The following is a 13,253-nucleotide window of genomic DNA, read 5'->3' on the forward strand; positions in this document are numbered from 1 at the left end:
GTCTAGAATTAGGCTGCAGAGAGTAGTTCATATATTTACAAATGCTCAGTATGGATTGAAAAGCAAAGCCAAAACTGACCAGAAGAAAGCTATGCTTAGTAGCAATACTCTTTACCAACCTTTTATGCCAAAATTCCCAATAAAGAACAGATCAGAGTGTAGCATGGGTGGACTTTTCTCTATCAAACCACATACATTCTTCCAATAGGACAAAGTAAAGGGGAAATACCAGGGCTTCCTCAAGCCAAAAGTTCCTGTAAAATAAGCAATTAAAAGCAATAAATTATTTTTTCTACTTAGAAGAAAATTCTGTAATAAAATATATTTAACTGGTTAATGTAAAATGTAAAATCTCTGGGAGAAACTAGCAAGCTACTGAGAGTTTTCTGCCCACATGGGACAGCCTTACAAGCTTCCCATGGTGTTTTCATATGCCAAAGCCAGTAACAAGCTGGGTCTCATTCTCCTGACCCTGAAAGAGCCTCCAATGTGGCATCGTTGGGAAGGCCGAGTGGAGAGAGGCTTCTAAAATCTCAAAGATAGGACGAATGGAGAGGTTACTGAGCCTGCTCGAGAAATTGACAATCAATGGGATTTCGTGATTCATGTGATTCATGAATGTAAAATGTTAGATCATGTTAACCTTTTCACAACATGTCCCATATGCAAGCCAAAATAATCTCGGAGAGCATTAGGCATGTAGGCTCTCCTAAATCTCCTAACTCAGTCTGACTGAAAGGCATCTGTTAGGACACATGCACATTCTCTTCTCGAGAGGAGACTCTGCTCTGGATTTCCATGGTCAGCAAACATTTACTCAAAATAAAAGTAGGTATTGAATAATTACTGAATAGTCCACAGATAAAGACTTACCTGTGCTGTGACCCTTCTATATTGCTTTTCTTTGGTCTATCTATACTAAAGTATGTATGAAAAAATAAGAAAAAATAGGAATAGATGTAAGAACAAATTAATCAATTAAAACTTATACAGAAAAATAACCTCCAATGCTCAAACTTTAATAAGAAACATATCAGCATCATATCCTTATACATATTCTCCAAATTGATGTCAGTCCACTTAAAAGTGAACTTTCCCTCATTGTGTGTTGAAACTAAAGTTTATTTGATCATTATCGTCTCTCAACTTTTTCACTCTTCCAATTTCTATTTATTTTTCACATCAATATTTAATTTGTTTTTTAACTGAGTCACCACAAAATACACAGTTACAAAGTTGTTTATAATTGAGTTGCAGTCATACAGCATTCCAGCACCTGTCCCTTCACCAGTGTTCTCAATTTTCTTTCCACCAATGCTCCCCCATCCAGAGTGCCTCTATGGCAGGAACTTTTCTCCTCCTCCTCCTCCTCCTCCTCCTCCTCCTCCTCGTCCTCCTCCTCCTCCTCCTCCTCCTCCTCCTTCTTCCCAATCTCTATATATGTGTGTGTGTTGTGTGTGTGTCTCTCTCTCTGCTCTATTCCCTTCTGGACATTATGGTTTGTAATATATAACAAGGAATATATTACACGTATATATGTAATAACAAGGAATATCTTCCTATATAATTTCTCTTATGAATATTTCAGAGAGAACATGGTGAAGATTTTTAGTGAGCTCAAGGAAACAATGGAATGGACAGCCAGTAAGACACAGGAGGATAGAAAAGTATAAATGAGAACACTACAATCAGAAATGTCACAACTAAACAAATTGGAAGGTGAAATTGGAAACAAAATTGGAAAACAAAAAATTTGAAACATAAAACTAAATGGAAGGCTTCAGCAGTAGAGTAAGAACAGGTTGAGACAGAAGATGAGATGTAGAAAACTTAGAGGCAATAGCAGAAGATGTAGCAGGACCTCAAAAAGAAATGATCAGTAGACAAGAAAATTTAGGGATGAGCTAAAAGGGAAGAGCATAAGAATTATTGGAGTCCCAGAGGTACACGAAGACAATACCAATGAAGGAGTAACAATTGAACCATCATTGCTGAAAAGTTCCAAAAACTGGAGAATGCAACCGCTCAGATCCACGAGCTAAAAGAGCCCCTCCCACCCAATAAAACCCTCCATGATATAGCATAATCAGAATGACAAAATTATTCTGAAACTAGCAAGAGCACTGTCACTGTCACTGTCATCCCGTTGCTCATCGATTTGTTCGAGCACCAGTAATGTCTCTCATTGAGAGACTTATTGTTACTGTTTTGGCATATCCAATACACACGGGTAGCTTGCCAGGCTCTACTGAGCGGGCACAATACTTTTGGAAGCTTGCCAGGCTCTCCGAGAGGGGCGGAGGAATCAAACTTGGGTCGGCCGTGTGAAAGGGGAATGCCCAACCGCTGTGCTATCACTCCAGCCCCTAGCAAGAGCAAAGAAAGAAATTGCATAAAAAGGAATATCCGAAAGATTTACATCAGACCTATCATCAAATAGGACATTCCAGCCCCATAGGCAATGGTGGGTATAGTTAAAAACAAAAACAAAAACAAAAAACCCTGAATGAAATCAATGCCTCACCAAAAATTCATTACCCAGTCAGATACTTTTTCAGATTTGAAGGAACAATACAAAATGTCATTGACAAATAAGAACTTGGGGACTTCATAGACACAAAAATAACTTTAAAAGAACTCAAGTGATAACATTAAGATAAAACAAACTCCATAAACACAACAACTTTTACAGAAATATGGCACAAATTTCATGACAGTAATCCCAATGTCAATGAACTAAATGCACTAATTAAGAGACAAAGAACCAAAATGGATTCATAAAATGAATCCAATATTCTTCTATCTACAAGAAACACATTTGAATAGGCAGAAAACACAGACTAAAAGACAATGATTCAAAGACAATCTTTCAATCAAACTACTCCCTAAAAAGACACAGGTGGTCATGCTAATACCAGATGTTATAGACTTCTGGCTCAAAAGTACTAGACAGAGAGGATAACTGCTGATAACTAAGGTATATGAACATCAGGAATAAATGACAATCCTAATGTATATATAACCAATGAAGGACCAGAAAAATACTTTAGAAAATGCTAATGTATTTCAAGGAGGACATTGATAGCAGCAAAATAGTAGTTGAAGGCTTCAATACTACTCTGTCACTTCTTGATAGGTCAACTAGACTAAAACTCATCAAGAAAACACTGACTTTAAAGGAAGAAGTAGAAGATATAGGGTTAGTAGATATAGACAGGCATTTTTATGCCCCCAAATCAAAATACCCTGCAAGCTCTCATCAGGAAGGAAGAAAGGAGCCACATAAATAACTTGACAGCACAGCTTAAGAAACTGGAAAATGATCAATAAAAGGAGTCCAAAGCAGGGGAGGAAGGAAATAATAAATCTTAGAGCAGAAATTAATGAACTTGAATCTCAAAAAAAAATCCAAAATATCAATGAATCTCAAAGATACAGTTCTTTGAAAAAATAACTAGCAAGATTCACAAAATAAGAGATACAACCTTAAGAAGCCAAATCATAAGTGAAAATTGAGACATGACAGAAAATCAAAGGCTCATCAGATTATTTTGAGAATCTTTATGCTATGAAATGAGGGAATGGATTTTTGGACTTCTACAAATGGGTTTTTGGACTTCTATTACCTTCCAAGTCTGAAAAAGATAATATAAAATATCTTAAAGACCTATCACTATCAAGGAAATTTAAATTATAATCAAAATTTCTTCCAAAAACAAAAACCCAGACCCATAATGAACTACAGAGTTCTTTCAAGCCTTTAAATAGGATGTGCTGTCAGTCCTTTTCATGTTCTTCCAGGAAATTGAAAAAGGACAAAAACTCCCATTTTCTAAGAAGCAAACATCATTTTGATACCAAAAGCAGATAGAAACACCACAAAACAGAAAAAAATAACTACACAGGATGATATTCTTGATGAACACAGATGTAAAGATCTTCAACAAAATACTAGCAAATGGAATTGAACAACACATAAAAAAGATAATACACCATGACCAAGTAGGATTTGTCCTGAAGATGCAAGAATGATTTAACATATGTATACCAATCAACATAATACAATATTAATAAAATAAAAAATGATATGTTCATATCAAGAGTTTCGAAGACATCAGTTGATAGGACCTAGCCCCCATTCATGACAAAACTCTCAATAAAATAAGAATTGAAATAACTTTCCTCGTTATAGCCAGAAGTCATTTACTAGAAGCCTACGGCAAACATTATAGTTAATAGAGAGAAAGTGAAAAGCCTTTCTTCAAAGTCAAGCAAAAGGCAAAGTTATCCAATCTCATCACTTCTATTCAATATAGTACCAGAAATACCTGCAATAGCAGTTGGGTAAGAAAGTGATATCAAGGTCATGATACCATATTTAGGAAGTCCTGAGAACTCTTCAAAACAACTCCTAGAAATAGTAGACTTGGTGACCCCGGGGGCCGCACATGTGTGAGGCCTCTCCGCAGCTGCACGAGCATGAATCCAGACCCAGCTAAACTACTTTTGGCATGGGCAGCTCTCCCAGAATGTCTCCAGCCTGAGAACTAAGCCGCGGCCCCATGCCCGCCCAGGAGGGAAAAGGTATTTCTCTCTCTTGCCTCTTCCTTTCCGGGGATGAAGGGCTGAAGGGTGTGGTGACCGCCATATTATGATGACCACAGATGGGGTTTACAAGCTTGCAATGATCCAATATCTGGAAGAAATCTCCCTGGACTTAGTTGTTAAAGTACAGAAATCCAAAACCTCATGTCTCTTCACAACAGGTCTGACTCTAGTGGGGTACTCCTAACAATAATAGTGAGGTTTGTGTTGAAATATTGAATGTAACCAAAGTAAACAGAAAGTAAAGTGAAACTTATCAGTTACAAGGCGGGGGAAGGGGAGCGCGGGGAGGCGGGATGGGAGGTGTACTGTGTGGGTTTTTTTTTTTTTTTTGGTGGTGGGATATAGGCACTGGTGAAGAGATGGTTGTTTCAGCATTGTATAACTGAGACTTAAGCCTGAAAGCATTGTAACTTTCCACATGGTGATTCAATAAAATAAAATTCTTATTAAAAAAAAAAAGAAGAGAAATAGTAGACTTGTATAGCAAAGTGAGGACTCCACGCCAGGCCTTTTTCATTTGGGGAGCCCCAGAGGGGTGCAGGTGAGAACCCTTCCCGCCCCAAGGGACACAGCCCCGGAAGCTGACCTCCACTACCCAACTGCTGCCACACTCCAGGCCACTTTCCAGACCACACAGCTGCAAAGTGGCCGTGCAACACATTATAAGACACATTATGACACTTCCTACCCATTTTCCATAATTATCACACTATATTAAATGGAGTTCAGACAGTAGGCAACAAATCATAAAGAGTAATATATATTTATATATATATATGTATATATCACTGTCACTGTCATCCCATTGCTCATCGATTTGCTTGAGTGGGCACCAGTAGTGTCTCTCATTGTGAGACTTATTGTTACTGTTTTTGGCATATCCAATACACCACAAGTAACTTGCCAGGCTCTGCTGGGCGGGCGCGATACTCTCGGTAGCTTGCCGGGCTCTCCGAGAGGGGCGGAGGAATCAAACATGGGTCAGCTGCGTGAAAGGCGAATACCCTACCGCTGTACTATTGCTCCAGCCCATATACATATATATTTCTCGGAGAGCCCGGCAAAGCTGCCAAAAGTGTCCCACCCACATGGGCAGAGCCTGGCAAGCTACCCGTGGCATATTCGATATGCCAAAAACCAGTAATGATAGGTTTCATTCCCCTGACCCTGAAAGAGCCTCCAACCGTTGGGAAAGATGAGTAAGGAGAAGCTGCTAAAATCTCAGAGCTGAAAGGAATAAAGACATTACTGGTGCCCGCTCGAGTAAATCGATGAACAACGGGATGACAGTGACACAGTGATAGCAAAGTGGGAGGCTACAAAACTAATACACAAACTCCATGACTTTTCTATACAAAAATAATGAAAGAGAGAAAGAGAATTTTCTTTAAATCCCATTCACAATCATGCCTTATAAAGATGGGAGGCATCACTTTCCCCAATTTCAAATTGTACTGTAAATTGATAGAAATTGAACAGCATGGTATTGTAATAAAGACAGACCTTGAGAAAATGGAATAGAGTTGAATATCCTGAGTCAGATCCTTAGGTATACGATCATTTAATTTTTAATAAAAAATAAAATATATGATGTGGAGGAAAGGAAGTCTCTTCAATAAGTGGTGTTGTAAAAACTGATCAGCTACATGCAAAAAATGAACTCAAAACCGTTTTCAACGCTATGCACAAAAGTTAAATTAAAATGAATTAAAGACCTTGGTATCATATCTGAATCCATAGGTAAATAGCAGAAAAGAGGTAGAATGGGGAATATTGTCTTCCATGGAGGCAGTGGGAGGGTGGGAAAGGTGGGGGTATACTGGGAATACTGGTGGTGGGGAATATGCACTGGTGTAGGGATGTGTGTTTGATCATTGTGTGGTTGTTACACACAATTACAGATATAGTTACAAGACATGAAAGCTTGTCTTGTATATATATATATATATATATATATATATATGTCACTATATATCACAGTGAAGCAATAAAATTTAAAAAAATTGTATGATATTTGTCAAAAAAAACACTAATGTCATTTTCGAGGATGAAATACCTCTGATCAAGCAAGTGGAAGCAAAAATAAACAAGGGGACTTCATTTAACCAAGAATGTTCTGCACATCAAAAAATGATGACCAGGATACAGCCAAGAGAATGAAAAAAATTATTTACCCAATAGTCATATGATATGCTGATGTGGAGCTAATACCAAGATATAGAAGTTTCTGGTAAACCTTCATGAGTGGATGGGAGAAGGCAGATGGAATAGAAAAGGAATCACTAAGAAAATGATGGCTGGAGGAATTCGTCAGGATGGGAGATGTGTGCTGAAGGTAGATAATGGACCAAACATGATGACCTCTCAGTGTGTGTGTTGCAAGCCATAATGCCCCAAAGTAGAGAGAGAGTATGGGGAATATTGCCTGCCATGGAGACAGGGGGAGGGTGGGAAAGGGGGGAGGTATACCAGGGATATTGGTGGTGAGGAATGTGCAGTGGTGTAGGGATGGGTGTTTGATCATTGTGTGATTGGAACCCAAACATGAAAGCTTGCAACTATCTCATGGTGGTTCAATAAAATTAATATATAATAAATAGATAAATAAATTAATAAATTAATAAAAGAAAAACAAACATCCAAGCCTTTAAAAAATGGGGAGAATAAATCAACAGAAACTTCCCAAAGAAATACAAATGGCCAAAAGGCAAAGTAAAAAATGTTTTACCTTCCTAATCATCATGAAGATACAAATCAAAACAACAACGTGATATCATCTCACACCATATCAACTGGCATACATTCAAAGGAACAAGAACATTCAGTTCTGGCATATATGTGGGAAGAAAGGGACTCTCATTCACTGCTGGTGTGAATGCTGACTGATCCAGCATTTTTGGAAAAGCATGCGGCATTCCTCAAAAAATCTAGTAATTGAGCTTCTATATAATCCAGAAATACCATTCCTGGGAATACAGCCTCAGTGTTCAAAAATAAAATCCTGAAAAGGCATCTGCACTCTTATGTTCATTGCAGCACCATTCACAATACCCAGAATCTCATAAAAACCCACATGCCTGAAAACAGATGAGTGGGTAAAGAAACTATGATGCATCTACACAATGGAACAGTACATAGCTGTTAGGAAAAATGAAGTAATGAAATTCACTTATACATAGAAACATGGAGAATATCACACCGAGTGAAATGAGTCAGAGGGAGAGGGATAGACATAATATGATTGCACTCATTTGAGGCACATAAAAATAGTATGAAGATAATACCCAACGATGATATATAATATATAATATATATAAGATATGAGGGCCAGAAGGTATGGTCCATAATAAGAATTTACAAATGAGTAGGGGGTATGCAGTTAGGATAGGAAAGAGACCACTATAACAATAATAGTTGGAAAGGACCACTATGGACAAGAACTATGCACCGAAGGGAAGTAAAGTGGTATAAAGGGAAATAAAGTAACGTTATTACAGACTACAGTGCCAAAAAGAAAAAGAACAGATAGAGACAGGAAGAGAAAGAGAGAGAGAAGAGCGGTGTCTTAGACACAGGCAGGCTGGGGTGGGGGGTGGCCTGAAGGGGTGGGAGGGAATCTGGGGACACTTGTGCTAGGAAACTACACTGGTGAAGTGATGGATGTTGTAACATTGTATGACTGAAACGCAATCATGAATAATTTTGTAATGCTCTATCTCATGGTTATTCAATAAATATTTAAAAATTGATTTAAAAAAGAGGAAAAAACTATCTGCTATAGAGGCAGACTGGGGGTGGGGGATTGGTAGGGAAATTGGGGATACTGGTGGTGAGAAATATACACTGGTGAAGGGATGATTGTTGAAAGATTCTATGACTGAAACTCAATAATGAATAACTTTCTAACTGTGTATCCCATGATGAATCAATTTAAAAATGTGCCCAAAGGGGTAAAATACGTAAGATCCTACAGGAAGACAGCTTTAAGCCTTCATTCATTACATAAAGAAGGAATACACAACAACTAATAGCTAGCAGTCATAAAATTAATGATTACAGAGTATAACCTTTAGGTTTCTCATTTTTGATCCAGTTTAAATTCAGGATAATATTGCCATCTATTGTGGGTTTAATTGTGTCACCATTAAATTAATATTTGAGTCACATCTAGGACTTCAGAGTATAGCTAAGTATGAGTAGAGAAAAGGTAAAGAAGATTAATGGGCTGGGTACTACTATAAGTCAGTGTCCTTATTTAAAGATGTTTTGTGACAAATATACATACAGGGGACCATATGAAGACATATGACAGGATATAAGACTTAGCAACAAACAATCCTGCCAACATTTTCTTCTTGGACTTCTGATCTTCAAGACTGAGAAAAAAACTATTTTTTTCTAAATCATGCAGTATGTATAACATTTTCTAGCAGCCCCAGAGAACTAAAACACTTGAATATCCTTTAATGCCCTAACAAAAAATTACTATCCCTAAGTTGGAAGGTATATAATATGAATAGTCATGTTCTATAACAGCCAGCATTTTGAATGGAATTTCTAGGCATGCTACTGCCTAAGGTCTTTACTTGTTTTAATTCATGTGGTACCTCAACCAACTAAGCATTACCAATGGATAAAAGAGGTTGAAGGCTAGTGAACTACACACTGAGTCACAGGCTAGTCTCTTGTGGGATCTGACTCTCTTAATATAAGTAACAGCATGAATATTTCCGGGCTGGAGTGACAGCACAGTGGGTAGGGCGTTTGCCTTGCATACAGCCAACCCAGGTTCGATTCCTCCAACCCTCTCAGAGAGTCTGGCAAGCTACCGAGAGTATCTCACCTGCACGGCAGAGCCTGGCAAGCTACCTGTGGTATATTCGATATGCCAAAAACAGTAACAACAAGTCTCACAATGGAGACGTTACTGGTGCCCACTCAAGCAAATCGATGAGCAATGGGATGACAGTGATACAGTGATGAATATTTCCAGTTTCCCTTTCCAACATCTTCTTGTTCCTCAAAAAGTTAAAAAGAATTGCCTGCTTCCAGTGCCCCATAGTCATCAAGTACATAATTGGAATAATAGAATTACTCCTGGTACACATACATGAATAATGAATATGTGAAAAATAAAACGAATATGCAAACAAAAATATCAGGAAAGCTATTATGCAGTTTCTGGTGGCTTCTTCAGTCTCCTTTTTGTTCAACAAGGAAACAGTTTTGTGCTAAGGGATCTCACATAGGAGATTATTATTGTGTGGGCAGGAAACACCTGTTAGGAGTATAAGTGTGCAATGGAACTAAATGTGCTGTAATATTTGAGTTTCTGAATTAGCAGAGGCCTATGAGAGCCTAGAATCATAGTACCATTCCAAGCTTTCATCTCTCCGTTTTACCTGTAGTATCAATGTTTCTGTAAGACTAGGTCATTCTCACCAGCACACAGGCATATTTAATTGTGTGATTTATCATAAATGATAATACCCTGTCTACTCTAATCAGACTCAAGTGTCTGTATCTACTCTCATCTCTGCTACTGTATGTTCTGCCACCATCTAATTAAATTTGACTTAGACTCAAGGAACTTGAAGCCTTTATCTTCATCTGGCCTCTGGTTTCCCTCTACCTATATTTCCCACCACTATTCCCATACCCACTATTCCTATGCCCCAGCGCCGTGTAATCCCATCCATGGCCAGCATCCAGAGACTCAAAAGCAAGCTCCCAGATGCTTTTCCACCACATGACATCTTATAACCTACTTCTCCTCTGGGAGAACCTGGCAAACTACCGTGAGTTTCCTGCCCACATGGGAGAGCCTGGCAAGGTCCCCATGGTGTATTAATATGCCAAAACCAGTAACAAGCTGGGTCTCATTCCCCTGACCCTGAAAGAGCCTCCAATGAAGCATCTTGGGAAGGATGAGTAAAGTGAGACTTCTAAAGTCTCAGGGCTAGGACGAATAGAGACTTTACTGAGACTGCTGGAGAAATTCAATGATCAACGGGATGATGATGATGATGATGATGATGATGATGATTCCTATACATTTTTGCTCTTTGCTAAGTCTGGATATACCTGGATAGTGAATAAACCTGGACTTCTTTCAGTGTAAATTCCTAGAACTCACAAAGGTCTAAGGTATGAAGATGAAATGAAGATGAACAAATATTATCATAAATTAAAGTAATAAAAGGAACTTTTGAAATTGAGCTTTTAGCAGATGCTGTTGTGGAACTTTAATCTATTCAAGAAGAGTCCCTTGTGAGCAGTGTTTTTCCAGGCTAGAAGGAAGATGAATCAAAGAGTAATTGTATACTTTAAGTCTTGGTATTTGAAGAGAAAATTCAGATCTTTCTGAATCACTGGCCATATCTTATATTAATCTCTTGACTGTTAAGGGAAATCTGTTTATGCTGTTCTTATGCCTTTATATTCCTTCTGGACTTAGTATATTTCCTTTATTAATTTTGTTATTTGAAATTATTGGTTTTCTTCTTTCTAGTAAAGGATTGCTTCCTATTTTGTCTTGTTCTGTTTTATTTGGGTTTCATCTGGGAAAAAATTAGGTCTGCAAAGCAATCTCTGTTCATCATCATTAAACTGTTTGTCTATATCTTTCTTGATTCTTGGTCGCTTTATAGCTTACACTCAGTGGTGGTATGACTTTCAATGTCATTCCTTTTATCGTTTCTACTTTCTCACATATTTTTATTTTAATTACATATCTGAGTTCTGTAGCATTTCTCTCTCAGTAACTAGTGGCTTATTACCATCTAATTATTTTTCATCCACTTTCCTTTCATGCTGACCTTCTCAGTTCATTTTCATATTATTTTAAATTTTTTATAATCTGCATTTTTAAATATTTTATTCAAAGTTGAAGACAGTGAAATCTAAATTTTAGGCTATAATTTCCTGCTTTTATGTGACACGATCTTTTAAATGACTCACTATTTTGTTTTTTTTTTATATCATCATTAACTGGTACCTAACTTCAACGATGGGATATATTTTGATTAATAGAATAAAATTTGTGGGGTTTTTCTTTTATTCCACTAACTTCAATGGATATATATGACCACAAACTTTACTTGTGGTGTTAGAATTCATATCTGTAAATGATAAATGTCATTTAAAACATTGAATAATGTGAAGTAAAATTGTTATATTAATGCCATAAATATAAATATTATTGTAAACTGTCACTGTATCACTGTCATCCTGTTGTTCATCGATTTGCTTGAGCAGGTGCCAGAATGTCTCCATTCATCCCTGTCGCATGCTAGAGTAGCCTGATGTCATATTGGGGGCTCTTTCAGGATCAGGGGAATAAGCAACATCATTGTTACTGTTTTTGGCATATCGAGTATGCCACGGATAGCTTGCCAGGCTCTGCCGTGCAGGACATCTAAACTATATTTTAAAATCTTGATTGCTTTGAAAAGTTTATAGACAGAATTGAAAGTAAATTCAGCAAAAGAATACAAAATGGTATTTCTGAAAATTCTAAATAAAAATGTTTAAAATGTTCTTCTGTTCTCTTTGACCTGAGCACAGTGTGAGAGATGGGTACTTATCCCTACTATATGGGATAAAGTGGAATCATTACCACTTGTGATTCCTCATTATCTCTGAGGTAGACTTGACTCGGAAAAAGATATGTGCCACCTGAAAAAAGTGTTGTACTAGTCATAAAAACATGGAAAATCCTGGGTTTTATATGATGTTTGTCCCAGGACTGTCACCTTATTCTCAATCAGTTGTTTCCCCCAGGCTCTAGATGAAATGACCTGGATGACAGTTTTGTCCCTTCATTTATGTTTTTCTTACTCTTAGAAATCTTGACTTGGTTACTAGGGCCCCAATCTGCCCTTCAACCACTCACTTTCTGCTGACTTTGCCAAACAGGGCTTTTCTGCTGCTGGTAGACACATATGAGAAAGGGAGTTGTAGAGTGGACCTTGAGTTTCACCCAACATTTGTCAAATTTTTTACATGATTTGTGCCATTTCACTCATGATTCAAAATCACCATCTTATCAAATTTTCATAACACCTTTGTAATATGAACTCATTTTGTGATATCTCGATTAAAAACATAATTATTCTAATATTCATGTAGAATAGTTGAATTGTTCTTTGTTTTTGTTATTAAGTTCCTTACCAGGAATCAAGTTGCTGAGATACCATCCACATAAAAAATAAAGACCCGAATCAAGTAGAATCATCCATGAAACCCAGCTAAATGTCATGCCCACTTCTTCGGGAGCCTCATATATATTATTCCACTGAATTCCTGGAAGGAAAGTAAAGAACAGAGTAAGAACCACTCATCCATTTTGGTGTATATTTTTCTAACATGAGTTTAATAGTTTACAAAGTTTAAGCAAAGCTTAATGAAATAAAAAGGAGGCAGATCAAACCATTAGAAGTAATGCTTCTTGTGACAATTTTGCTCAGGGTCTGCAGTGATAATACAGTGAGTAGGGTTCTAGCATTGCATGCAATGAGTGGAGCTTTGATCCATGATGCCCCATAGAGTTCCCAGAGCCCACCAGGAGTTATGCCTGAGTGCAGCAAGGAGAAGCCATCAGTAAGTACTACTGGTCCAAAAACAAAGTGTTTTTTTAATCTCAA

General features: G+C 37.5%; 1 protein-coding gene across 1 annotated transcript in view; it reads right to left on the reverse strand.

The window, feature by feature from the left end:
• The window catches only part of ABCA13 (ATP binding cassette subfamily A member 13), a 489,034-nt gene that overhangs the window by 269,559 nt on the left and 206,222 nt on the right, over positions 1-13,253 (reverse strand). The window contains 2 exon segments of the mRNA XM_055124812.1: positions 120-254; positions 12,781-12,912. Of these exon segments, the coding sequence (XP_054980787.1) occupies positions 120-254; positions 12,781-12,912 (267 nt within the window).

This window comes from Sorex araneus, chromosome 2 (genome assembly GCF_027595985.1).
Source record: "Sorex araneus isolate mSorAra2 chromosome 2, mSorAra2.pri, whole genome shotgun sequence".
Classification (NCBI taxonomy): Eukaryota; Metazoa; Chordata; class Mammalia; order Eulipotyphla; family Soricidae; genus Sorex; species Sorex araneus.